Here is a 25,877-nt window from a genome sequence, read left to right as displayed (position 1 = left end):
TGCCACTGTAGTTGTGGAACGAAGTGCAGCAGCATATGTCCGAGATGAAGTGGTGGACAGCAATTTCCGAGCCTCAAGATAACTAATGTTATGGGTTGTTTTCAAATGCTGCACCTCTTTTTCCTCCAACCATTTTGGGCAAGAATGAAAGTAGGAATGGTGAGAACCATTGCAGTTGACACAATGTGAGTCTGTGTCACACTCATAAGCATCGTGATCCTTGCCACCACAACAAGCACATGTCAGGAAACCACGACATGACATCTTTGAGTGGCCGAACCTCTGACAATGGAAAATTTTGATAATCTGCCTTGATGGTGGCAGGTGCACGTGGTGATATAAATATCAAAAGGAGAATATTTGTCAGCAGTGTAATTCCATCTTTGCGAGTGGAGATGCGCCTCACTGCAGAAACTCCTTAAGTGGAGACACCAGCAAGAATTTCTGACTCGGGGACGTTCTTCAAATCCTTCTCAACAATAACTCCTCGTGATGAATTCAAGGTAGCATGAGGGGTAACCTCAATAGGTACATTCCTAATTGCCTTTGAATTCAAGAGGAGTTCACTGTGTTGGGATGTGGATGTTTCAACCAATATGTCTCCAGATCGAAGCTTCTTTACTGACTTTGGAGAGCCAGCGAGTCCCTCTAGTCCCTTCTGAATAAAAAAGAGGGGCATTTGCCTTAAATGTTTTTCTGAAAGAGAATGTAATATAAGAAAATGAGGTACGTGTGTTACAGACGTTGGAGATTGCTTCTCAGAGTTTTCAAGCCATAGTCGTTTACCTATTGACTGTTTTTTCACTATTTTATTTAAATTTTTTGTAAGAGGATCCGTAGGAAAAAAGGAAAACTTTGATACCCACTGACCCCACCCATCATGGAGCCCTACGTGGGGAAGCACTATAATGTCATGCAAGGACATTGCAGCAATGCCAGGGTTTTGTGAGCACTATACCCAAACACCAGCATCAGACACAATGTCCACAACACCTGCTGAAAACTTCCAACACTGGTACTTGGTTGACTCTTGCCCAAGTGGACTAGCCGACTGACTCAAGAGGGGCCACCCAAAGGCCGCCCGTCTACAGGAATTCAAGGCCAATGTGGTGTGTTAGGGTTGGACCCCTCAACCACCAGGATCCTTTCCTCCCCTTCACGGGTCTCCATGCACAGCAAACACATGGGTAGAGGTTTAAATCCCAGAGGAGGTAACCAGAAAGAACAGAACCTTCCCTGGGAGGTCCCCTCACCACGTACAGAAATCCACACCAAGAGGCAAAAGAAAGCAACTAAGTGTCTTCAGATGAGGAGGAGGGAAGGAAAGATGTTCCTAGTTCACTAATCAAGGAAATGTGTGGAAAATGGGGAGAATTACAAAGTTCTGTGGAAAGATTTCACCCTGACAAAGCTGTAGCAAACTGCAGCATAAACATTTTCAATGACAATGCCATGTCTTACTTCAGAAACATTTTAAAATGCAGGCAGAAACAAACATCATTAGACAAGTTTTTAGTGAGAAATAGGTCCAGTGAGTCTCAACCAGAATGTAGCGTGCAAAGAGACAGAACCCCAGAAGGAGAGTTACTGAACATTTTTATGTTCGGTTTTATGTATGGAAGGTGACCCCTTCCAAACAATAATAATCCTCCTACTCTCCACATTCCTCACCACCTATCACTTACGCCATCAGTTCTCCTCAGCACATGTAAAGTGCAGTTAAATTTTCATTTACTGTTTTTTTATTGTGTTTATAGTTTTTGTGGTTGACTTTATGAATGTAAGTATTATTATACAGGTATAAATAAGCAATATTTTTACTTAAAATGCTTCATAATGCGTAATTTTAGGAGGTCTGTAATGGATTAATTTAATTTACAGTATTTCTTATGGGAAAAACTGATTCGGTTTTCAAACAGCCTTCTGGAATGGATTAAGTTCAAGAATCGAGGTACCACTGTACATAAATTCAACACCCTGACTGCTAGCTTCAGTAAAAGTACAGAGCAGTCCAGAGTTTCCAGACAAAACTCATTTGTTGCAATTATCACACCTAACAAATTTGGAATGTTTAACTCCTGAACTATTGTGATAATTTTATTGTTTGTAGTAAAACACTTGAAACTATGATTAAATTACCTTTACAGCCTTAAACACCTCAATCAGATCACCCCCCCAAATCTTTTTTTTCAAGAGAAAACAATTTGAAAGATTTCAGCCTCCCCTCACATGATGACCCCTTCCATTTTAGGCAACATTCCAGCAACTCTTTCCAATAATTCAAGACTGAACACGCTATTCCAAATGTGGTCTAACAAGTGACCTATACAATGAAATTATAACCTCTTTAGACTTGTATTCAATATTTTTATAGACACAATATCAAATACCATATGCCTTACAACCAGCACAATCCTTGGATAGCTTTAGAGACTGATCAACTATTACATAAAGATCCCTTTCTTTCATAACAATGTCAAGGTTATCCCCATTCAAATTATAAAATATATTTTTAAAATATAATTTCATTTTGCTTCCTGCCAGTACAAGTCATCTATCAATTCTTTTTTAATTTCTTAAAATATTTTCTTTAAAAATAAAAGTAATCCCTCAGAGAATAACTAAACCTATAATATGACTAGTACAGAGTGAACGATCAGTTTAATATCATATTTTAACTACCACTCAACACCAGCATAACTGTCTAAATATTCTACTATTGTTATAACTTTTGACACGCACACTGACCACCAACCCCCCAACTCCTTCATTCAGGCAGTAACTTAATTAGTAAACATGGAATAAATTTTCATCAAGCATACTATAGGGATGTTCTCAATTAATGCCTTTTTTCTGTTATTTTAAGATGAGTGACTAAATAATTATTTATCAAAACACACCTTTCTAAAATCTGCTTATTGTCTTCACAGAAGCTTATGTTTTCTTAGATGTTTAAGGATTGTTACTATATATATACTTTCTGGCACAATAAATATTTCTTAATGACCATTTCCACTTGAAAAGTTAGTAACTCAAATATAAATTATCACCCAAGTGTTATCTACTTCAAAAAGGTTATAAAAACACATTAAATGTGAAGAAAATGATGAAATATACATATATTTATTACTTCGTTTAGAGCTTCTACTTCCAGTTTAATGCCACATCAAAATAGTGACCAATTTTATCCTTTATATATGTATTGCTTAAAAATAATCCAGTCCTATAGATGTGTTTATATGTTATACTTGATAATAAAAGGCTTTAGTACTTGAAAAACATTTTTATATTTTGAAAATTTCAGCTATTAAAAAAACATGTGTCCACATATAATTCGGTTAACTAGCTCAGATATAAATTAAATGTTCCAAATCTTGTAATATCTTATATTCTTACATCTTTACTCTTTACAATCGTATCTAATATCATCCCAGAACAGCAGAAGTTAACTGTACCTCAAATCACTTGTTGCAAGTACTTTGATTATTCTAACTGAAGTTATGCATGTGTAATGTTGATTTAATTCAGTAGTACCAAGGTAAAACACTTTCTTAATATCACTTCTAATAAAATAAGTTACAAAGATATATTTGCATGTCCAAAGCATGTCTTACTGCACAAAAACATCATAATAAATTTCTTAAACTTCTATTTAACTCACTTACTTAAAAGAAAAGACATATTCATCTAAAAATATTCAATAAATTAAAACACACTGTTTAACACATTTGTTATAGGCTTCTCAAAACGATAATAATCTTTTGTAATTTTTCAATATCAAACCAATCTTGTACTGTTACTTTTATATCACTAATTTGCTCTAAATAAACTTATATGAAGAAAGTTTTAAAAGTTTCATCAAATCATGAATAGCACAAATCTCTGGTACGTTACATTGTTAAAATATATCACAAATTTTTCTCACACTTCTCAGTATTCAAAAGGATCATCAGAATTTTAACTATGACTAACAATAGATTACTATGATCAGAAAATATTTACTGGTCATAGTAACCATACACTTTAATACCATGAATATTTGATAAAACTCAATTTAACATATATACAACACATTGTCCTGTTATTATTGCTTGACTAAATTTTTCACAAAGCTACTCAAAAACTACCTGCACTAGCTATTCCTTATTATGATAAAAAAAAACAGACTAAAGGGAAGCCTAATTGTCAACACCACTCAAAACAACTCTTATGATACACTTGATCAATGAACAGTGGAATTGACTATAACTTTATAACTCTCCCATGACTGAAAGTAAAAGTACATTTTGTGATAGGTTTCAATTCTGTGCCTCAGAGAGATTGCAAGTCATGGCATCCTATCACATAAGAAATGAAACATTTTCTATCAAAGCTCTTTAATTAAAAATATCTAAAGTATTATAGTTTATTGAATATTTTTATAATGAGCAAAACACATGATTATATATATAGATCACAAATGACAAAAAGATGTGGAGACTACATTCTGTGTAACATAACACTAACACACTACTTTTATGGCATTGAAATATTGCATACTGTCACTTATATCCTCAACTTCTAATGTCATAATAATACTGTTCCATCCAGTAAAGTAAACTTAAAGAAAAAACTAACACCCAGTCCTCATTACTTAAATACTTATTGATACTTCTTATATTCCTTTAACTTTAGTGTTTCTAACACCACTGAATTTTAACAATCAGTTGTACTGATTAATGCTTCAAGGGTAAATATTAAGTATTTATGAAAGATATGCAATGTTTTTTTTAAAGTCTTACTAAATAGTCAACTTTCAAACTGCACAATTTTTGTGGAAAATTAGAAGTACTCTGACTAGAAAGGCTACATATACAAAGTATATATAAGTTTAAATATCTGCATTATACAAAACTAACACTAACAACATTAAATTGAGCTTTTCTGTAATATATATATATATATATACACACATACATAAAAATACAATGAAATGCACCATTTTGATCACTAGACATAAAAGATCTCTAACCTTAAGAGTTCTCAGTGTCGCTGTAAATGTGAACATATAGTGAGTTTCACCATCAATCTCTAATTCCTAACATCAAAATTCTAGCTTTCATCTTTGTTTTCCAGCATCAATCCAAGAATTTCAAACTATTTCAAATATGTTTTTGAACAATCATTACCAGAACAATATATTGGTTCTTGTTTGGTTAAATTACTCTCTAAAAACTACAAGAAATGTGAATTTTATTTTTTTAGTTGTTTAGCCCCATTTAAACTGATATTTAAACAATAATGCATTATCAGGTTCTCGATAATAAACCTATTCTCACTAAATAATAATTTGTGTTTGTTGAATTATATGTATTAATCTCATCATTTTATATTTACATTAAAATATATTTAGCTCTGTTAAAAAAAAACAATTTCCATTATGAAAGCTGGTCAAGTCTATCTCCACATTTCAGTTATAATGGTTAGATTTCATAGTTGTGTTTTATATCCCAGTAAATGAAACATTATTCATAGAATACAGAGATGCCAATTATTTCAAATGACTGAGTCTAATGATTGTAGACACAGCCCTTTATCATTTGCGGCTACTAGGCCTGATCAATGTCACTGAGCTGTTTATTATTATATTATTATTATAACTATTATTATTTATTACTGCTAAGGATTGCTCATTTATGACTGTGTTTTGTGTATTTAATAAATAAATTTTTAAAAAATTCTTGATCGGCTACAGCTTGGGGTAAATTATAAGCAATGAAAAATTGCGTGAACATCACTTCTGCATTTATGGTTTCATATTCTGAATTCTTACTCATAAATGTTATCTGCATCGTTTTTGTCTTCGCCTCAGCCTTTTATTGATGAGATGCCGATTTTGTTTGTCTGGAACAATCGTTTATCCCGCCACGTGCCACAGAAAAATCGATGTGACAAACTGTACAAAACGCATGACTGTCACTGACTTTTGATGCAATCACAGGATATTTTGCTCTATACTCTTTCCTAAATTTTTGATTCACAATTTTAGTCCTTTTAGATTTGTCAAAAAAAAGACAATCTGGTGAACGAGGCCTCTCTTTTTTCCATCTTGTTAACGATCGCATTGTTGTTTCTTTGCCGCTTAGGAAACGAGAAATACCCATCTACGCGAGCGCTGATTGGCTGACAAACACTGATGACGTAACTATGGCTTCCCCCACATACCCAGTGTGGAGAAGCACCGCACTCAAACTATTGGTGGACGTCGGAGATACAATATTTTTTTATTATTTCAAGCACAAACATGATTATCGCAAGTAGCCATTTGGACTATGTCTTTTATTTACTTTCAAAATTTATTTGTATCTCACTAGAAATTTTCTTTTCACCCTTTTCAAGCCCTTGGGAATCAATTTATCACTTTTTTGCAAAGGCCTATATAATATATAATAATTTGGGAGTTGGAACAAGTCGTAATATTTGTCTGTATAAGCGTATAGTTGTAATGTATGCACCAAAATGGTAATGATTATGCTCAAATCGTTATGGTTGGTATCTCTGAGAATATGGAGATGCCAAGTAGAAATCCAATTGCATAGGATGATAGCTTCACATTCAATGTTACAATGTAATGCTGAGCATAATCCAAAAGTACTTCCAAGTCTAATGAGACATCTTACACAAATAAAGCATGAAGAAAATGTTATAGAATTCAGTGAGAGTAATGAACAGAATAAATACAAATTAAATTTTCTCATGTAAACCTCTGTTTCCATTCACTCCTCACAGTAAGTTTATTGTGTTGTTAAAATACATCTTTAGAAACTGTAAACTCAGAATCTGAAGCTAATTATCAAACACTTTATAATTTAATTCATGAAAGTAAAGATGAATGTGTAACGATATTTCAACCACATACCAGAATTTGGCAGACTGGTTGATACAGGGCAAACACTTATTGTTTTTGTTGTGCAAAGCTTTACAATGGGATATCAGTTCTTTGTCCACATGCAGTGAACCAATCTTTAAATTTGAATATTGTATTAGCAAAGTTCCAACTGAGCCACTGCATGAACAACACTAGTTGTGGCTTCAACCAGATTAAGATGTTAAAACATGCATATGTAAAATACATTTCATCATGTTTACTTAATAAATATAATGTTTTCAGATAACACTGAATGTATTAGTCCATCTTGGCTGTTCCATCTTCTAACTAAGATAAAACTATTAATAAATAAAATAAAAGATCATTACAGCCAGCCCTTGTCATTCATATACTTACCAAGCTTTCTTTTAAACTTTATTAAATTTAATGTCTCCATTAACATCTGAAGGTAATCAGTTCAAAAGTCTAACCACTCTGTTAGAAAAACAAAATTGTCTTTGCTGAATATGACTCCTATTCTGCCAAAATGTTTACTTGTTTCCCCTGCTCTTTCTATTCTTACTGTTACAAGAAAAAGCACAATGCATCAACACTAGCAATTACTTTTACAATCTTTAACACCTCAATCAGATCACAAACACACCTCAAATGTTGTTTTTTTTCAAGAGAAAACAATTTGAAAGAATTCATCCCTTCCTTGCTTAATGACCCCTTCCATCTTAGACACCCTTTCCTACATTCCAATGTCTTTAACCTGTTCAGTGCCATAGACGAGATAACTCGTTCATGCCGATCGGTAACACAGTGCCATGGACGAGTTAATTCGTTCTCTATAATACCTAACTTCAACGCTAGATGTCAGCATCATACATACATTTGACCTACTTACAAATTGTTTCACTTGCGATCTAAAATGGCATCACGAAAAAAGTTATAAAATGAAGAGGCAGAGTTGTATTGTAGCAGCTGAAATACTTGGCGGTCAACAGGTTAATAGCATAAGGAGCCTAAGACTGAACACACTATTCCAAATGTGGTCTAATAAGTGACCTGTACAATGAAATTATAACCTCTTTAGACTTGTATTCAATATTTTTGTAGATACAATATAAAAACCTATTTGCCCTACAAGCAGGAAAAGCACAATGCTTAGATAGCTTTAGAGACTGATCAAATATTACATCAAGATCCCTTTCTTTCATAACATTGTCAAGGTTATCCCCATTCAAATTATAAAATATATTTTGCTTCCTGTCAGTACACATCGTCTATCAATATATTTTAGTAAATTTCTTAAAATATTTTCTTTAAAAATGAAAGTAATCTCTTAGAGAATAACTAAACCTATAATATGACTAGTACAGAGTGAGTGATCAGTTTAATATCATATTTCAACTACCACTCAACACCAGCATAACTGTCTAAATATTCTACTATTGGTACAACTTATAACAATTTTAGAAAACTCAAAGTTATTTTAAATCATTTTACAAAATATAACTCGAGAAATATTGTTAATATAAATTCTTAATAGGAACCAATACAAGATTGAGAAATGCATTGTTCATATAAAATGTTTTGAAAATGAATATTTCATTGTAGATTCAAGCATTCTTTTGAACTCACTGACTGGTACATAAACTGCCATAAAATATTGGATAACATAAAAGGTGGAAAGTTCTTATTTTTTTAAGATTATTTCACTTTCAGTTTTCAACAACAGCAAGGGGTCAGGTATGTTTCAGTGTATAGTCATACAATCTACCAATATGAATTTTCTTACATTTATCTTTGTTTTGCTTTCACACCCACAAATTTGTTCAAAGTTCGGCAAGGGTTACCTAAATTTGAGCTGATGGGCCAGATGGAACATAGCTAGTTAACATTTAACAGCACATATCAGCAACACTTGTAATACTCTTATTCAAAAAAACAATTATGTAACTATCAATTTTATAATATAACCAGGTGTGTGTGGAGAACATTTCTATTGTAATGGGACATGAACCATAAAATGTAAAATTTACAGACAGGCACACTAACCACTCGCCCCCCAATTTGTGCATTCAGACAGTAACTTAATTAGTAAACATGGAATAAATTTTCATCAAGCATACTATAGGGATGTTCTCAATTAATGCCTTTTTTCAGTTATTTTAAGATGAGTGACTTAATAATTGTTTATCAAAACACACCATTCTAAAATCTGCTTATTGGGTCATTCTATGTCAAATCATCCAGATTTTGGAAAATTTTCCAGATGACCCCCTCAAAATGCCTGGAAAAAATGCACATGTGCTCATCTACCCATATAATGAAAAATTGCCAAAGATTACATCAATATTTCGAAAAGTTTCTGATTTACAGCCCTAGAAAATTTAGTTAATTTATTTATTTTTGCAAATTCATTTTTGGGCAACTTTGGCTGCTTAAAGCTACAAAAGTAATGGTGGTAGAAGGCTAAAATTTGCTACACCGACTAAATTAATATCACAGAATTCAAAAATGGTCTCAAACTAAGTTTATCTCTCTTAGGATTTGCATAGTGAGGCTGTAAAATCACCTGAAAACCCAAAATTGTAAAAAAACATTGGTTTATGTAATTAGCCATAGCTCTAAGACTTAATATGATACAAAGCTAAATTTTGTTTTCAAATTTCTTATATCAGTTGATAAATCAGCAATTGTTGTAATTAAAAGTCTATTAGATCTCCTGTAAAAAAATTTAGTTGCATCCAACTTTTTATGATTTCGCTAAAAATAGCCCTACTTCAGGCTAGAGTTTGACCATGTCACCAGTTATTCAGCCTTTTCAGATTTTTACCATATATTCTTTCATCTCTAAATATGATCTACAAAAAAAATCAAGATGGTGTTCAACCTACTTTTTGAGTTATAATTTTTTAAAGTATCCTCTGACCATACGTTGTTTACTTGAAAAAAAACTTCAATTCAGGTGTGTTACTGTGTGCAAATATATCCATACAATTGTGAAATAATTTATGAATCCCATTGAAATATTCTAATCAGCCTTTACCATATATTCTTACATCTCTGAACATGATCTTCAAAAAATCAAGGTTGTGAAAAATGATAAATTATCAAATTTTAAGTGTCTCTGACATGTACCATTGGGCAAAGGACCACATGCAGGGTATTCAGTTCTTTCTTGTCAATCAGGAATCAGTCTGCAGAACTGTGTAAAGTTTGATCTACTTGAGCACTATGAAAAATGTAAAACTAACAGGTATTAGGTCACATCATAGCTTTATTCTACCAACAAATTGTATATGAGAAGGCTATCAGATGATGATGTGTACACAGTTGTAACTGTTGGTAGTAGCAGTGAAAGTGATGCTGCAGCAGCTCAAATAAGGTCTAATGATAGCAATGACAATTATCAGTCAGGGAAATATGTGGCATGCATATATGATCATGAATGGTATGTGGGAAACATAAAAGATAGATCAGATGAACATTCCAATGTGTTGGTGTCATTTATGAAAACATCAAGAAACGAACTGTTCTCATGGCCTGCAAGGTCATGTAAAGATGAAAGCTGGATTCCTTTCCAACATATTCTTTGCCTGATAAGTGCACCTACCATGCAAGGCAGTAGTGCTCGCCACTATGTTCTAAGTCAAAGTGATCTCAACATAATCAAACTCGAATTTCAGAAGTTTATTCAAGTTGTCTGAACAAAGCAACTTTTATTTGATGTTCTTAAGACTAATTTATCACCAAAGCAGTTTTTGAAACATTTCATTGTCACGATTATTGCAGTTTGGTGCGACTATAATCTTTCTCAGTTATCCCCTGTTGTAGCACTGTTCTTTTTGTGTCTGACTTACCTTTGTATTTATTATATTATGAATCTTAAACTCAGCCATATCTGCATAACTGTAATGCATACACAATATATTTACATTGCCACGTGATCTAACTAGTTATGCCAATAAACTTGTTTAGAAATGAATTAATTCTTTACTGTTTCTTACAACTTTATTATTTAACATTGTGAAAGGCTGGTTAGAATATTTCAGTGGGATTCATAATATTTTGACAGGTATTTTTCAAAATTGTATGGATATATTTGCACACAGTAACACCTGAACTGAATTAGTGATGTCGAGAAAACCCACATGACGAAGAAGGTCGAAACGTTGTTCGCTCTTCTATGTAAAATATTTTCTCAACCCAAACGAGCCATTTTTGCATATGTATACCTGAACTGAATTGTTTTTAAATAAAAAATGTATGGTCAGAGGATACTTTAAAAAAATTATAACCTAAAAAGTAGGTTGAACACAATCCTGATTTTTTTTGTAGATCACATTCAGAGATGTAAGAATATATGGTAAAAATCTGAAAAGGCTGAATAACTGGTGACATGATCAAACTGTGGCCTGACGTGGGGCTATTTTTAGATAAATCATAAAAAGTTGCATGCAACTAAATTTTTTTACAGGAGATCTAATAGACTTTTAATTACAACAACTGCTGATTTATCAACTGATATGTTATAGAAAATTTGAAGACAAAATTCAGCTTTGCATCATATTAAGTCTTAGAGCAATGGCTTATTACATAAACCAATGTTTTTTACAATTTTGGGATTTTAGGTGATTTTACTGCCTCACTATGCTAATCCTAAGGGAGATAAACTTGGTTTGAGACCATTTTTGAATTCTGTGAGATTAATTCAGTCAATGTGTAGCAAATTTCAGCCTTCTACCACCATTACTCTTGCAGCTTTGAGCAACCAAAATTGCCTGAAAATGAATTTGCCAAAATTAAACAAAAATTAACTAAATTTTACAGGGCTGTAAATCAGAAACTATTAGAGATATTGATCTAATCTTTGGCAATTTTTCATTATATGGGTAGATGAGCACATGTGAATTTTTCAAGGCATTCTGTGGGGGTAACCTGCAGCCCCCTGGATGATTTGACATGGAATGACCCTATTGTCTACACAGAAGGACATGTTTTCATTGGTTGTTCAAGGATTGTTAATATATATATATACTTTCTGGCACAATAAATATTTCTTAATGACCATTTCCACTTGAAAAGTTAGTGACTCAAATATAAATTATCACCCAAGTGTTATCTACTTCAAAAAGGTTATAAAAACACATTAAATGTGAAGAAAATGATGAAATATACATATATTTATTACTTCGTTTAGAGCTTCTACTTCCAGTTTAATGCCACATCAAAATAGTGACCAATTTTATCCTTTATATATGTATTGCTTAAAAATAATCCAGTCCTATAGATGTGTTTATATGTTATACTTGATAATAAAAGGCTTTAATACTTGAAAAACATTTTTATATTTTGAAAATTTCAGCTATTAAAAAAACATGTGTCCACATATAATTCGGTTAACTAGCTCAGATATAAATTAAATGTTCCAGATCTTGTAATATCTTATATTCTTACATCTTTACTCTTTACAATTGTATCTAATATCATCCCAGAACAGCAGAAGTTAACTGTACCTCAAATCACTTGTTGCAAGTACTTTGATTATTCTAACTGAAGTTATGCATGTGTGATGTTGATTTAATTCAGTAGTACCAAGGTAAAAAACTTTCTTAATATCACTTCTAATAAAATAAGTTACAAAGATATATTTGCTTGTCCAAAGCATGTTTTACTGCACAAAAACATCATAATAAATTTCTTAAACTTCTATTTAACTCACTTACTTAAAAGAAAAGACATATTCATCTAAAAATATTCAATAAATTAAAACACACTGTTTAACACATTTGTTATAGGCTTCTCAAAACGATAATAATCTTTTGTAATTTTTCAATATCAAACCAATCTGGTACTGTTACTTTTATTTTTATATCACTAATTTGCTCTAAATAAACTTATATGAAGAAAGTTTTAAAAGTTTCATCAAATCATGAATAGCACAAATCTCTGGTACGTTACATTGTTAAAATATATCACAAATTTTTCTCACACTTCTCAGTATTCAAAAGGATCATCAGAATTTTAACTATGACTAACAATAGATTACTATGATCAGAAAATATTTACTGGTCATAGTAACCATACACTTTAATACCATGAATATTTGATAAAACTCAATTTAACATATATACAACACATTGTCCTATTATTATTGCTTGACTAAATTTTTCACAAAGCTACTCAAAAACTACCTGCACTAGCTATTCCTTATTATGATAAAAAAAAACAGACTAAAGGGAAGCCTAATTGTCAACACCACTCAAAACAACTCTTATGATACACTTGATCAATGAACAGTGGAATTGACTATAACTTTATAACTCTCCCATGACTGAAAGTAAAAGTACATTTTGTGATAGGTTTCAATTCTGTGCCTCAGAGAGATTGCAAGTCATGGCATCCTATCACATAAGAAATGAAACATTTTCTATCAAAGCTCTTTAATTAAAAATATCTAAAGTATTATAGTTTATTGAATATTTTTATAATGAGCAAAACACATGATTATATATATAGATCACAAATGACAAAAAGATGTGGAGACTACATTCTGTGTAACATAACACTAACACACTACTTTTATGGCATTGAAATATTGCATACTGTCACTTACATCCTCAACTTCTAAAGTCATAATAATACTGTTCCATCCAGTAAACTAAACTTAAAGAAAAAACTAACACCCAGTCCTCATTACTTAAATACTTATCGATACTTCTCATATTCCCTTAACTTTACTGTTTCTAACACCACTGAATTTTAACAATCAGTTGTACTGATTAATGCTTCAAGGGTAAATATTAAGTATTTATGAAAGATATACAGTTTTTTTTTTAAATTCTTACTCAATAGTTAACTTTCAAACTGCACAATTTTTGTGGAAAATTAAAAGTACCCTGACTAGAAGGGCTACATAGTTGAAAAGTACAAATTAGTTTAAACATCTGCATTATACAAAAATAGCACTAACAACATTAAATTGAGCTTTTCTGTAATATATATATATACACATACATAAAAATACAATGAAATGCACCATTTTGGTCACTTGACATAAAAGATCTCTAACCGTAAGAGTTCTAAGTGTCATTGTAAATGTGAACATATATAGAGAGTTTCACCATTAATCTTTAATTCCTAACATCAAAATTTTAGCTTTCATCTTTGTTTTTCCAACATCAATCCAAGAATTTCAAACTATTTCAAATATGTTTTTGAAAAATCATTACCAGAACAATATAATGGTTCATGTTTGATTAAATTACTCTCTAAAAACTACAAGAAATGTGAGATTTTATTTTTTTAGTTGTTTAGCACCATTTAAACTGATATTCAAACCATAATGCATTATCAGGCTCTCGATAATAAACCTATTCTCACTAAATAATAATTTGTGTTTGTTGAATTATATGTATTTATCTCATCATTTTATATCTACATTAAAATATATTTGGCTCTGTTAAAAAAAACAATTTCCATTATGAAAGCTGGTCAAGTCTATCTTCCACATTTCAGTTATAATGGTTAGATTTCATAGTTGTGTTTTATATTCCATTAATGAAACATTATTCATAGAATATGGAGATATCAAGTTGAAATCCAATTGCATAGGATGATATCTTCACATTCAGTGTTATAATGTAATGCTGAGTATAATCCAAAAGTACTTCCATGTCTAATGAGACATATTACACAAATAAAGCATAAAGAAAATGTTATAGAATTCAGTGAGAGTAACGAACAGTATAAATACAAATTAAATTTTCTCATGTAAACCTCTGTTTCTATTCACTCCTCACAGTAAATTTATTGTGTTGTTAAAATACATCTTTAGAAACTGTAAACTCAGACTCTGAAGCTAATTATCAAACACTTTATAATTTAATTCATTTCTGAGAAATGATATTACAGCATCAATAACCATTCTTCTCACTGCAGTATTTCCAGAAAGTAAAACTGCCAATTTAGCCACATCAGTAATATTCAGATTGGATGTTACATCTGTAACAGCATCTACCAGTCTTTTCTTCTTATCATAAGACATTTCTTGTAATACTTCAACAACAGGTTTAAACTTGTCTGCAGCCATGTAAGATGCTGCACAACCACCAACTGCACCACCTAAGACCATATATTAATATTTGGGAATTAGTTAATTATATGAAATAAAAGTAAAATATAATAAATTTTAGTTTACTAAAACAAGGGTTTTGAAACCAATATTGCCAGTGATTCTTGTTTGTACTTTATGTAACTGAGCTTTAAGTTAAGATTCACACATAAACATACAGCAGAAAATCTATATCTTGGAAACCAATTGTGTAAGAAATTTCTAATTACTTGCAAAGTACATTGCTGACTTCATAAGTTTTCTTCCTTCTGTCAATATGAAGATAAGGAATTTTGTTATTGACTACTAAAGTGGAACTTGTACTACCAGCAGTATTACTATAAGGATTACTGTTAGTAATAGTATTACTACTAGTAGTCCCATGTACTTATGTAAAAATGTCAATGCTAGAATTTGTGTAAGTCATGTGTACGAAATACAATACCTGAAATCACAAAAATAAGAATAAAAACTAAGCCTACATACCAACTGCAAGACCAACCGGACCCATGAGTAAACCTCCAAGCGCTGCGGATGTTCCTGTAATTATGCCACCTTTCAGTGATTCGGTCACTGTGACTTTAAGGTTTTCCTCTGATACAAGGATCATCAAAATGTTCATCAAATCGTCTAAATCAACAGGCATTTCCACAAAGTCTTTAATTATGATATTTAAAAATAAATGTAGTTTAATTCAAATCTTCAAACTTAAAAGCCTCTGGATTACCGGGCAGTGCTTAGTGTTATTATATACTTATAGGGCGTTTTTATTCCTGACGTCCTGGTTTAACGCTCAAGTATCACTTTCGCACGGGTTTTCTTCAGTCTTATCCATTTCTCCTGAGAATTTATTTCCCACCCGAGTGCTGGTGTCAAAAATCTCTTTATCATCTGTTGCTAAGAGAAACAAGGACAATACAAAATAATAATAATAACAGACAAACGTGGAAGGACACGGTGGACTACTTTAAGTTCTTTTTAAAACGATGTTTACAAAAATCATTGTAAATACCAAACTTTATGCTTTCTTACATGTGTATGTGTTTTTCTTATGGCAAAGCCACATCGGGCTATCTGCTGTGCCCACCAAGGGGAAACCAAACCTTGATTTTAGCGTTGTAAATCCGTAGATTTAGCGCTGAATATTTAGAATACAAAAATTAGGTTTATTTTGCTTAAAATGGGATAAAACATACTGGAATGGTATAACACGAATTTTCCAATTTAAACTACACAAATATACTCACGAAAAAAGTCCGCTGTCAGTTTGTTGGAAATTTCGCGCAAACCTTGTTTGTTTTGAATTTCTTGCAAAGCTACACGAGTGTTATTTGCGCTAGCCGTGTCTAATCTAGCAGATTATGTTTGTTTGTTTGTTTGAATTTCGCACAAAGCTACTCGAGGGCTATCTGTGCTAGCCGTCCCTAATTTTGCAGTGTAAGACTAGAGGGAAGGCAGCTAGTCATCACCACCCACCGCCAACTCTTGGGCTACTCTTTTAGCAACGAATAGTGGGATTGACCGTCACATTATAACGCCCCCACGGCTAGGAGGGCGAGCATGTTTGGCGCGATTCGGGCGCGAACCCGCGACCCTCAGATTACGAAGCGCACGCCTTAGTGCGCTAGGCCATGCCGGGCCAGTAGTGTAAGATAAGAGAGAAAGCAACTAATCGTCACCACCCACCACCAACTCTTGGGCTACTCTTTTACCAGCTAAGAGTTGGATTGGCGGACGCATAATAGCGTCTCTACGAACTGAAAGGGTGAGCATGTTTGGTGTAATAGGGATTCGAACTCGCGACTACGATTCCGAGATTACGAGTCAAGTGCCTTTACCCCCTGACCATGCCGAGACACACGCAAAGATACTTCAGGGTTACCTAAGCTAGCCTTCTTTCAGTTAGCAATGATAGACCAGAGGGAAGGCAACTAGTCAACGCCACACAACGCCAGCTCTTGGGCTTCTCTTTCAGTGAGGAACAATGGGATGGACCAAGTTTATTAACGTCCCCGCTGCTGAAAGGCCTTTGTTGCAATGCAAATAACCAATGAATAAATAACTGTTTGTACCCATTTTGTTGAGTTAACAAAAATGTATGATCTTCTAAAATACAATGTTTTACAAGAAAAAATGTGAGTTGTAAATTTTTTCTTCTGCATTAAAAATTATATATTAATTTAATCATTTAGCCTTGTTACTCATTCTGTCTACTTAGTTAACAATGAGTTATCATGTTTAACCGGAAATGTGTACAATTACGTTATAAGAAAATCAGTCTTACAAATAAATGAAACATGTAAAAAGTGTTATTGAAGAAATAAGTTAATTCACTAACTTTATGTAAAATATCTGTGTTAAATATTCCAACATAATTCGTGTAACAGAAGAACACAAGGTAATAGTACATATTTGTGTGTTTGTGTTTTCTTATAGCAAAACCACATTGGGCTATTTGCTGACTCCACCAAGAGAAATCGAACTCCTGATTTTACCATTGTAAATCTGCAGACTTACCGCTGTACCGACGTGGTACTTAAGGTCTAATCCCTGTAGCAAACCAATAATAGTAAACTATTTACAGGCGTGTCGATTTATAAATTTTTAAGGTGAGATTCTCGAAAGTTCAGTTACTAACAACATTCGAAGGTAGCTACTGTTTTCATAAAACATATAGTTGATTCTTACACTCGAGAATCTTCTTGAAATTTAGAGAAAAGGCGGGACTTTCGCAATACACATTTAAGTATTTAAATTACGCGCATTTATAAATATATATTTAACTGAAACAAACATGGATGTTAAAATAAATATTCATTAGTAAATCAATTCCGCAGTGGGCAAAGCATATACAGCCAAATGTGTACCTTTGCGATAAAGATAAAATGAAACTTTTCACTGTGGCTTTTGAAATTCTTTTATAATTAACCTTTTAAGTAAATTTTGCAAAATCATACCATTATACTGTATTATATATTTAGAACTTGGCACAGAAAAATATTATATCGGCATTCAGTATTACTTTTATGATATTTGCCAGGTGTGTAACCACTTTAATTTTTCTCTACCTATATTTAAAATGTACATGTATAAAAAAAAAAGTTACACATTGAAATATTTGACTTTTCTGGCTAGTTTGTATTGGCACAAAATATGTGAACTAATTCACACTCTGTTATCGTGTAATCTAAAAGGATAAATTATTGTTTCTGTTTGTTATATTTCGTTTATATTAACAAGTTTTGTCAAATAATAATTAATTCAACGGTCCCTTTAACTGAAAGGTTTATTTTGTCCTTTTGGAGTAATAATAAAAAAAAAACCTGCAGCATTTCTTTTAAAGTTTAGCATATCTTTTTGTTAAGGTGTTATAAAATTAAGTCATGTGTACAAAGTTCAATACTTCAAACAACAAAAATAAAAATGAAAAAAAAACTGACCCGATATACCAATTGCAAGACCGACTGGATCCATAAATAAGCATACCTTCCACTTTTGTGGACGTTCCCGCAATCATGCCATCTATCATTGATTCGTACCTGTCACTTTAGTGTTTTCTCCTAATGCCAGGATCTTCAAAATATTCATTAACTCGTCCGTATCGACAGGCATCTTTACAAAGTCTTTAATTCTGACATATATATGTATATAAATGTATTTTAATTCGAAATTTTTAACTCAACAATCTCTGGTTTACCGGAAAGTACTAAATACTTATTGGGCGTTTTTCGTCCTGGCTGCACACCTTCACTTTCAAAGTTTCAGTTTCGAAACTTAGTTATCTCTGGTCGAAAACATTGATCTGAAGAACGTGAACAGTGTTATCAAAAACCTCTTATCAACTGTTCACAAGAAAAATGAATGCAATAAACAAAAAAAAAATTGACGTGGGATGATAAGTTGGGTTAGTCAAACAAAACTTTTCCAACACTTGTATTTACAAAAGACGTTCTAAATTCCAAATTGGTGTTTTGAGTATTTAGAATAAAAACTATGTCTATTTTGCTTAAAGTGAGATAAAATATACTGGAATGATACAAAACAAAGTTTTAAATTTAAAGCACAAATTTACTTACGAAGAAAGTCAGTTTGGTTTGTTCAGAATTTCGTGCAAAGCAACACCAGCGCTATCTTAGCTAGTCTTCTCTAAGTTAGCAATGATGGACCAAAGGAAAGGCAGCAAGTCAACGTCACCCAGTGCCTACTCTTTCACTATCGAATAGTGGGAAGGACCAAGCTCAATAACGTCCCCTCTAATGAAAGGGTTTTGTTGTAATACAAACAAGCAGTGAATAAATAATAGTATGTATCTATTTTGTTGATTTTACAAAAATATATGATATTCTAAAATACAATGTTTCAAATAAAAAACGTGAGTTCTAAAAATTTCTTCATTTAAAAATTGTATATTAATTCAATCATTTAGCCCTGTTCCTCATTCTCTATACATTAGTTAACAATGAGTTAGCATGTTTAACCGGAAACTTATACAATTACGTCACAAGAAAGTTAGTCTTACAAGTAAATGATTTGTAAGAATTTCGCGCAAAGCTACACGATGGTTATCTGCGCTAGCCGTCCCTAATTTAGCAGTTTAAGACTAGAGGGAAGGCAGCTAGTCATCACCACCCACTGCCAACTCTTGAGCTATTATTTTACCAACGAATAGTGGGATTGACTGTAACATTATAACGCCCCCATGGCTGAAAGGGCGAGCATGTATTGTGTGACAGAGATTCGAAACAAAGACCCTCAGATTACGAGTCGAGTACCTTAACCACCTGACCATGCCGAACCATAGAAATAAATGAAACATGTAGAAAGCATAATTGAAAAAACAAATCAATTCATTAAGGTTGTATAGAATTATTTTTGTTAAATAATTCAAAATATTTAATGTAGCAGAAGAAGCATTGGTAACTCTATGTATTTGTGATGCCTAACAAACCCCTTTTATGGTCAGCGGTAAGTTTACAGTCTTACGACACAAGATCTGTTTTTATAATATTCGCAGTTGTTAGGTAATACAATGTTTTCGGACGAGTCTCGTTAGGTATTACGATTTCAAATTACCACCAATTTTAGTTTTGATATAGAAGTTTATTCAATGTTGATATGTAATTTTATATCTGCCAACAAGATTGATACACACAATTTTCCTTTTTTACACAAATATATTTTAATTTACCAACAACAATACAGTTTGTAATAACCTTTATAATAAATAATGGTTTATATGCAAGAGTTTTAGAAATTTACAAAAAATGCTGAGTCTTTTACTTGTTCCGGAACTTAATCTTTTATCGACGGTTCACGGAGAGCGAATTAATTCTATGTCGATACGCAGTTGCATTTCTCTTTAAAGTAAAGGTACCTTGCTCTATTGTTGGCTGGCCTCAAGCTGTTTGTAAGCCCAGTTTTCATTGAAAAACATATCTAATGTCCTTGTAGAAATACCAATGTCAAGAATAATTTTCTGAAGTTGAACGGTGTATAATGTTATAAATCTATGAACGTTCCTGGTCAAATATATGTAGTTTACCATTTAATAAGCGTTTTCCTCAATTATAGTTTCCGAGGTTTATAGTATACTGGCTGAAGGAAACCAACAATATTAAACTGTCTACAAGTTCGTCGGTTTATAAACTTTTAGGGCGATGTTCTCGAAAATTGATTTGGTAGCAATATTTCAAGAAACCCAAGTGCAGAGATGGCAAACGTCCTTGAAAGTTGGTTCAAAATTGATGATAACCTTACAAAAAATTCTCTTGCGTGCCTATGGTGATTTTTAACATCAGATTATCATTTATTATTATCCTGAAATATTTTATATGAAAGAGTTTTAGAAGTTACACGTTATTAATAACTGTAGTAATTCACAAGAAATAAAATTAATGACTTTGTAACAATAATAATGGACTATTTTTAAGGGTAACGATTTCTTTTGGTTTATTTTGAATTTTGAGCAAAACTATACGAGGGCTTTCTGCGCTAGTCGGCCCTAATTTAATAGTGTCAGACTAAAGGGAAGGCAGCTTGTCATCACCACCCACTGCCAACTCTTGGGCTACACTTTTACCAACGAATAATGGGTTTGGCTAACATATTATAACGCCCCCACGGCTGAAAGGACGAGCATGTTTGATGTGACGAGGATTCAAACCCGCGACCCTCGAATTACGAGTCGAGTGCCTTAATCACCTAGCCATGCAGGGTAAGAAAAAGGAAGGAGTCTTCTTGCTTATTTATGTTTATTCATTGTTTTACTATTAAGAGAAAGCATTTTGTGAAATGACGAGCTTTGGTGAGACTTTTGCTGCTGCACCAATAATGACAGATATTTTATATTAGACTTGTATTTGGTTGTTTTGCTCGTGCTCATTCTTATCACAAACTCATTTATGAACAGGTTAATAATGCCGTTTTACAGAGAAAGCTCTTTAAACCACTGTTTTAGAGTATAAGATACATAATGCTTTATCACCCTTTCTGCCAAATCTTTCAGTCCGCGATTCTTGAAAATCTCTGCTGATACTCCTTCCATTTGATCGTTTTTATTTCTTTATTGGTTGAGCTCACATTCTGACAAGCTGAAAGGGGTAAATAAAATTCATACATATCTCACCAATTAACTTAAATACGGTAGTCTAATTTACCGTAACATAACATGTCAAAATTTGTTATTGATATAAAAATAAATCTATAATTAACTAACTAACCAAAAATATATGTGTGTCACACCAAATAACACAATTCATATATTTACTGCAAAAAATCCCCTACTTATACAGCAGTAAGTTTTAGGATTTACCATGCTAAAATTAGGAGTTCGATTCTCCTCGATAGACTCAGCAGATAGCCCAATGTAGCTATGCTATAAAAACACACAAACTCTGAAAAAATGAATGTGTATTTAACATTATTATCACAAATATCCAGTATTCACTCACAAACAACTAAAGAAAAATATAAGTAGAGTAAAGCCAATACCAACACTTCACTTCTTTTTTTACTTAAACACAGGTGTGTACACTGGGTTTGCAAGGAATTAAATTGTCATCCGATGTCACATATTTCCGCAATTGCACAGTTGTTCTCAAGAGGGCGTGAGACGTCTTCTATGAACATTTCTCACTGCTCCTGGGTTGGAAAAAAATCATAACGCTTATTCGTATATATATTTATTATCGGATAGTGCTAGGGTTTAAGGAATCAAGAAGCGATAGTGCGTGCTGCGTGCCAGCAAAAGTTTTTTCGAGTGTCATAAATTCGCCATCAGTGCTCTTGTGCTTTCGTAAAACATATATTGTTGATTCTTACATTCAAAAATCTTCAACAAATTTAGACAATAGGCGAGAGTTTCGCAATACACATATAACAAAAAAATTACATGTATTTCTAAATATATATTTAACTGAAATATGAATATTAAAATAAAGATACAAAAGTAAATCCGTTTCACAGTTGACAAAGCATACACAGCCAATTGTGTACCTTTGCGCTAAAAATTCAAATAAAATTTTATCCTGTGTCTTTTAAAACTGTTTTATAATTAACTCTTTTAGTAAATTTTGCAAAATATATACCATTATACTGTATTTAATATTTAGAATTTGACATAGAAAATATTGGATCCGCATTCAGTGATTGTTTACCAGGTGTGCAACCGTTGAAATTCATCTCTAGATACATTTAAAAATTATAAAAATATGAAATAATACGTATTTTCTGTTTGTGAAATTTAGAAGAAAATATTATTGTTTCTATTTGTTATATTTGGTTTGACGAATTTTGTGAAATAATGATAATAATTCAGTATATGTAATGAATATATTCAAAAACTTACTAAACCTAATACTAGTACTGTTTGGTAAATAAATTACTAAATTGGCATTTGTTGTTATACACAAATCAATTCAATGTACGTCTTAAACCATCCCCCCGCCAGTACAGCGGTATGTGTTCAGAATTATAACGCTAAAATCAGGGGTTCGATTCCCCTCGGTGGGCTCAGCAGAGAAACAAAATAACACGTCTCAAACCATGGAAGCGATGCTATGTTTATAGTATAATTATAAACATATAGTAATAAATCTAAAGAAGTAATTGTATATAGGAGTCAAATCCTGATTATTAAAGAAGTAATTATATCTGTATAAAAATTAACACTCTTTACCTAAATACTTTATACAGGTTTTGTTTCCTTCTCAGTTATATAACTATTATAATAAGAACAGTTATTGATTTTATGAACGAGTTTGAATATTTAGATAAAGGATCTACATTGGTTGTGGGTTACAGTTTTAATGGCAAGTATCACACCTTGGAAATTAGAAAAATACCAAGGCAAACTCCACATTTTCTGATCCTCACAGTTCATAAAGACTTACTATTGTTATAAAGACTGAATACCAGTGAAGTAAGTGTCCCATTCAACCAGCCACACGTGTAAGTCACCATGCCAGTATTTCTTTAACATGCAATTACATGTGGGAGTTCACACTATAACTTTATAATGATAGGAATCTTTTGGTGGTCATACACCAATTTATCTCATAAATGGACCACTAGAAATCATAACTGCTGAATAGTTGATAGACTGTGTAAAAGCAGAAACTACTTGTAACCATTTTAGTGGAATAGGGAATTTAAAATCTAGGTACCTGTCCTTGTGTTGTTACTGCAGAGCATAAACAGCCATTTGTCATCAGTGTTGTAATGGTCATTATCTGTGTTTTTTTTCACTACTGGAATATTTTGAACAATTTCATGTGTGCATCACTCAAGTTTAAAATCATTGACAATAAATACAGATTATTATGAGACCAAGTAATTAAAAATTTTCTGTGGAGTTAATATTATTTTAAATTTTTTGATTTTTACAATTATTCATTCTGCATATTTACTGTTACAATTAAGATGTCTGTTTTTATTGGTTATTGGCCTTTTTTTTTTCAGGATTTGTCAGATTTCTCAAATGATAATTTTGATGCTAAAGAGTGGATCAACACCACTTTTCATTCCTCTGATGACCAGAAAAATACAGAGGTGTATTAACTTTTTATACTAATTCAATTGTACTTTAAATAGCTTTTATTACTTGCAGATTATTATGATTATTTAGAGAAGAAAGATATGAAGTAAACATAGAATAAGAGTTTTCATTTTTTTTTACAAATCACTTTGTTTTTCTTATTTTTACAGTTAACTGTCTTGAATAAACAGTGTATTGTAATAACTGGTTTATAAATACATTTTGCTTTGGAGGAAAGTGAAGATTAAGATTATTGTTTTAAATAAAATTTAAATCTGTCTTGTAACGTCTTACCTTTCTCTGATATATTGTTTTGTTGCTCAATACCTGATATATTTTGTTTATTTAATTAAAACATATGACTTGTTGATGTAATGATGTGTGACACTAAAGCATTAATTCTTTAAATCTGTAAATTTTGGTGGCATTCTGCCAGAATTATTTTCATGATTTCCTAATAATTGTCACCATACCTGATAAAATCTGTTTGACTCTGTTAGAAAAACAAAACAAAAACAATTTATATTAAGAAAGCTAGTCAAGTCTATTATTTCAGATATAATGGTTAGATTTCATAGTTGTGTTTGAAATCTCAGTTAATGAAACATAATTTGTACAATATGGTAATGTCAGGTTGAAATTCAATTGCATAGTTTGGGATCTTTGAATTTTTAGTTATAATGCAAAAGTACTTCTGTGTCCAATGAGACATCTCATACAAGTAAAGCATGTAGCAAAATTTATACAATTCAGTGAGAGCAATGAATAGTACAAACAGAAATTAAATTTTCTCAAATAGACATAGACTTAGCAGATACCCCAATATGGCTTTGCTATAACAAAAGACACACACACACTCAAGCAGACCTGTGTTTCCATTCACCCCTCACAGTAAATTTATTGTTGTTAAAATACATCTTTAGAAACTGTAAACTCAGAATCAAGAGTTAATTATCAAACTTCATAATTTAATTCATTTCTGAGAAATGATATTACACCATCAATAACCATTTTTCTAACAGCAGTATTTCTGGAAAGTAAAACTGCCAATTTAGCCACATCAGTAATATTCAGATTGGATGTTACATCTGTAACAGCATCTACCAATCTTTTCTTCTTATCATAAGACATTTCTTGTAATACTTCAACAACAGGTTTAAACTTGTCTGCAGCCATGTAAGATGCTGCACAACCACCAACTGCACCACCTAAGATCCTATATTAATATTTGGGAATTAGTTAATTATATAAAATAAAAATAAAATATAAATTTTAGTTTATTAAAACAAGGGTTTTGAAACCAATATTGCCAGTGATTCTTGTTTGTACTTCATGTAACTAAGCTTTAAGTTAACATTCACACATAAACATACAGCAGAAAATTTATATCTTGGAAACCAATTGTGTAAGAAATTTCTTATTACTTGCAAAGTACATCGCTGACTTCATAAGTTTTCTTCCTTCTGTCAGTATGAGGATAAGGAATTTTGTTATTGCTTAATTCAGAACTTTAAACTTAAAAGTCTCTTGATTACTGGAAAGTTCTAAGTATTATTATATACCTATGGAGCGTTTTCGGTTCTGACTGCCCACTTTCACTTTCAAAGTTTCAGTTTCGAAACTTATCCCCAGTTTTAACCATTTATCTGAAGAATTGTGCAGTGATATGAAAAACGTCTTGTCAACTGTTGACAAGAAAAACGCATGCAATAAACAAAATGATTTTCGTTGAATGATAGATTGAGTTGTTCAAACAAAACAAGATTGATTAAAGCACTCGACTCGTAATCTCGCAAAGTTACACGAGGGCTAACTGCGCTAGCCGTCTTTAATTAACAAGTGTAAAACTAGAGGGAAGGCAGCTAGTCATC

At 32.1% G+C, this 25,877-nt stretch overlaps 1 protein-coding gene across 2 annotated transcripts; it reads right to left on the bottom strand.

Annotated features, from left to right (window-relative positions):
- Nucleotides 1-12,509: 12,509 nt before the first annotated feature.
- LOC143237821 (protein C19orf12 homolog) lies at nucleotides 12,510-19,163 on the bottom strand. 2 transcript variants are annotated; one of them, XM_076477454.1, is made up of 3 exons: nucleotides 19,049-19,163; nucleotides 15,459-15,869; nucleotides 12,510-14,983 (listed from the first exon to the last, which is right to left on the bottom strand). In XM_076477454.1, exons 2-3 carry the CDS (start codon nucleotides 15,616-15,618, stop codon nucleotides 14,721-14,723), a joined length of 423 nt encoding a protein of 140 aa, XP_076333569.1. In that variant the 5' UTR covers nucleotides 15,619-15,869; nucleotides 19,049-19,163; the 3' UTR covers nucleotides 12,510-14,720. The 2 variants fall into 2 exon arrangements, with proteins under 2 accessions (XP_076333569.1, XP_076333568.1); XM_076477453.1 differs by lacking the exon at nucleotides 19,049-19,163 and having other exon boundaries at nucleotides 15,459-16,079.
- Between the last annotated feature and the right edge of the window lie 6,714 nt (nucleotides 19,164-25,877).

The sequence above is a fragment of the Tachypleus tridentatus genome, chromosome 13 (assembly GCF_004210375.1).
Source record: "Tachypleus tridentatus isolate NWPU-2018 chromosome 13, ASM421037v1, whole genome shotgun sequence".
NCBI classification, from domain to species: domain Eukaryota; kingdom Metazoa; phylum Arthropoda; class Merostomata; order Xiphosura; family Limulidae; genus Tachypleus; species Tachypleus tridentatus.
Note: the sequence above shows the minus strand (reverse complement) of the source record. Positions and strands in the feature narration are given on the sequence as shown.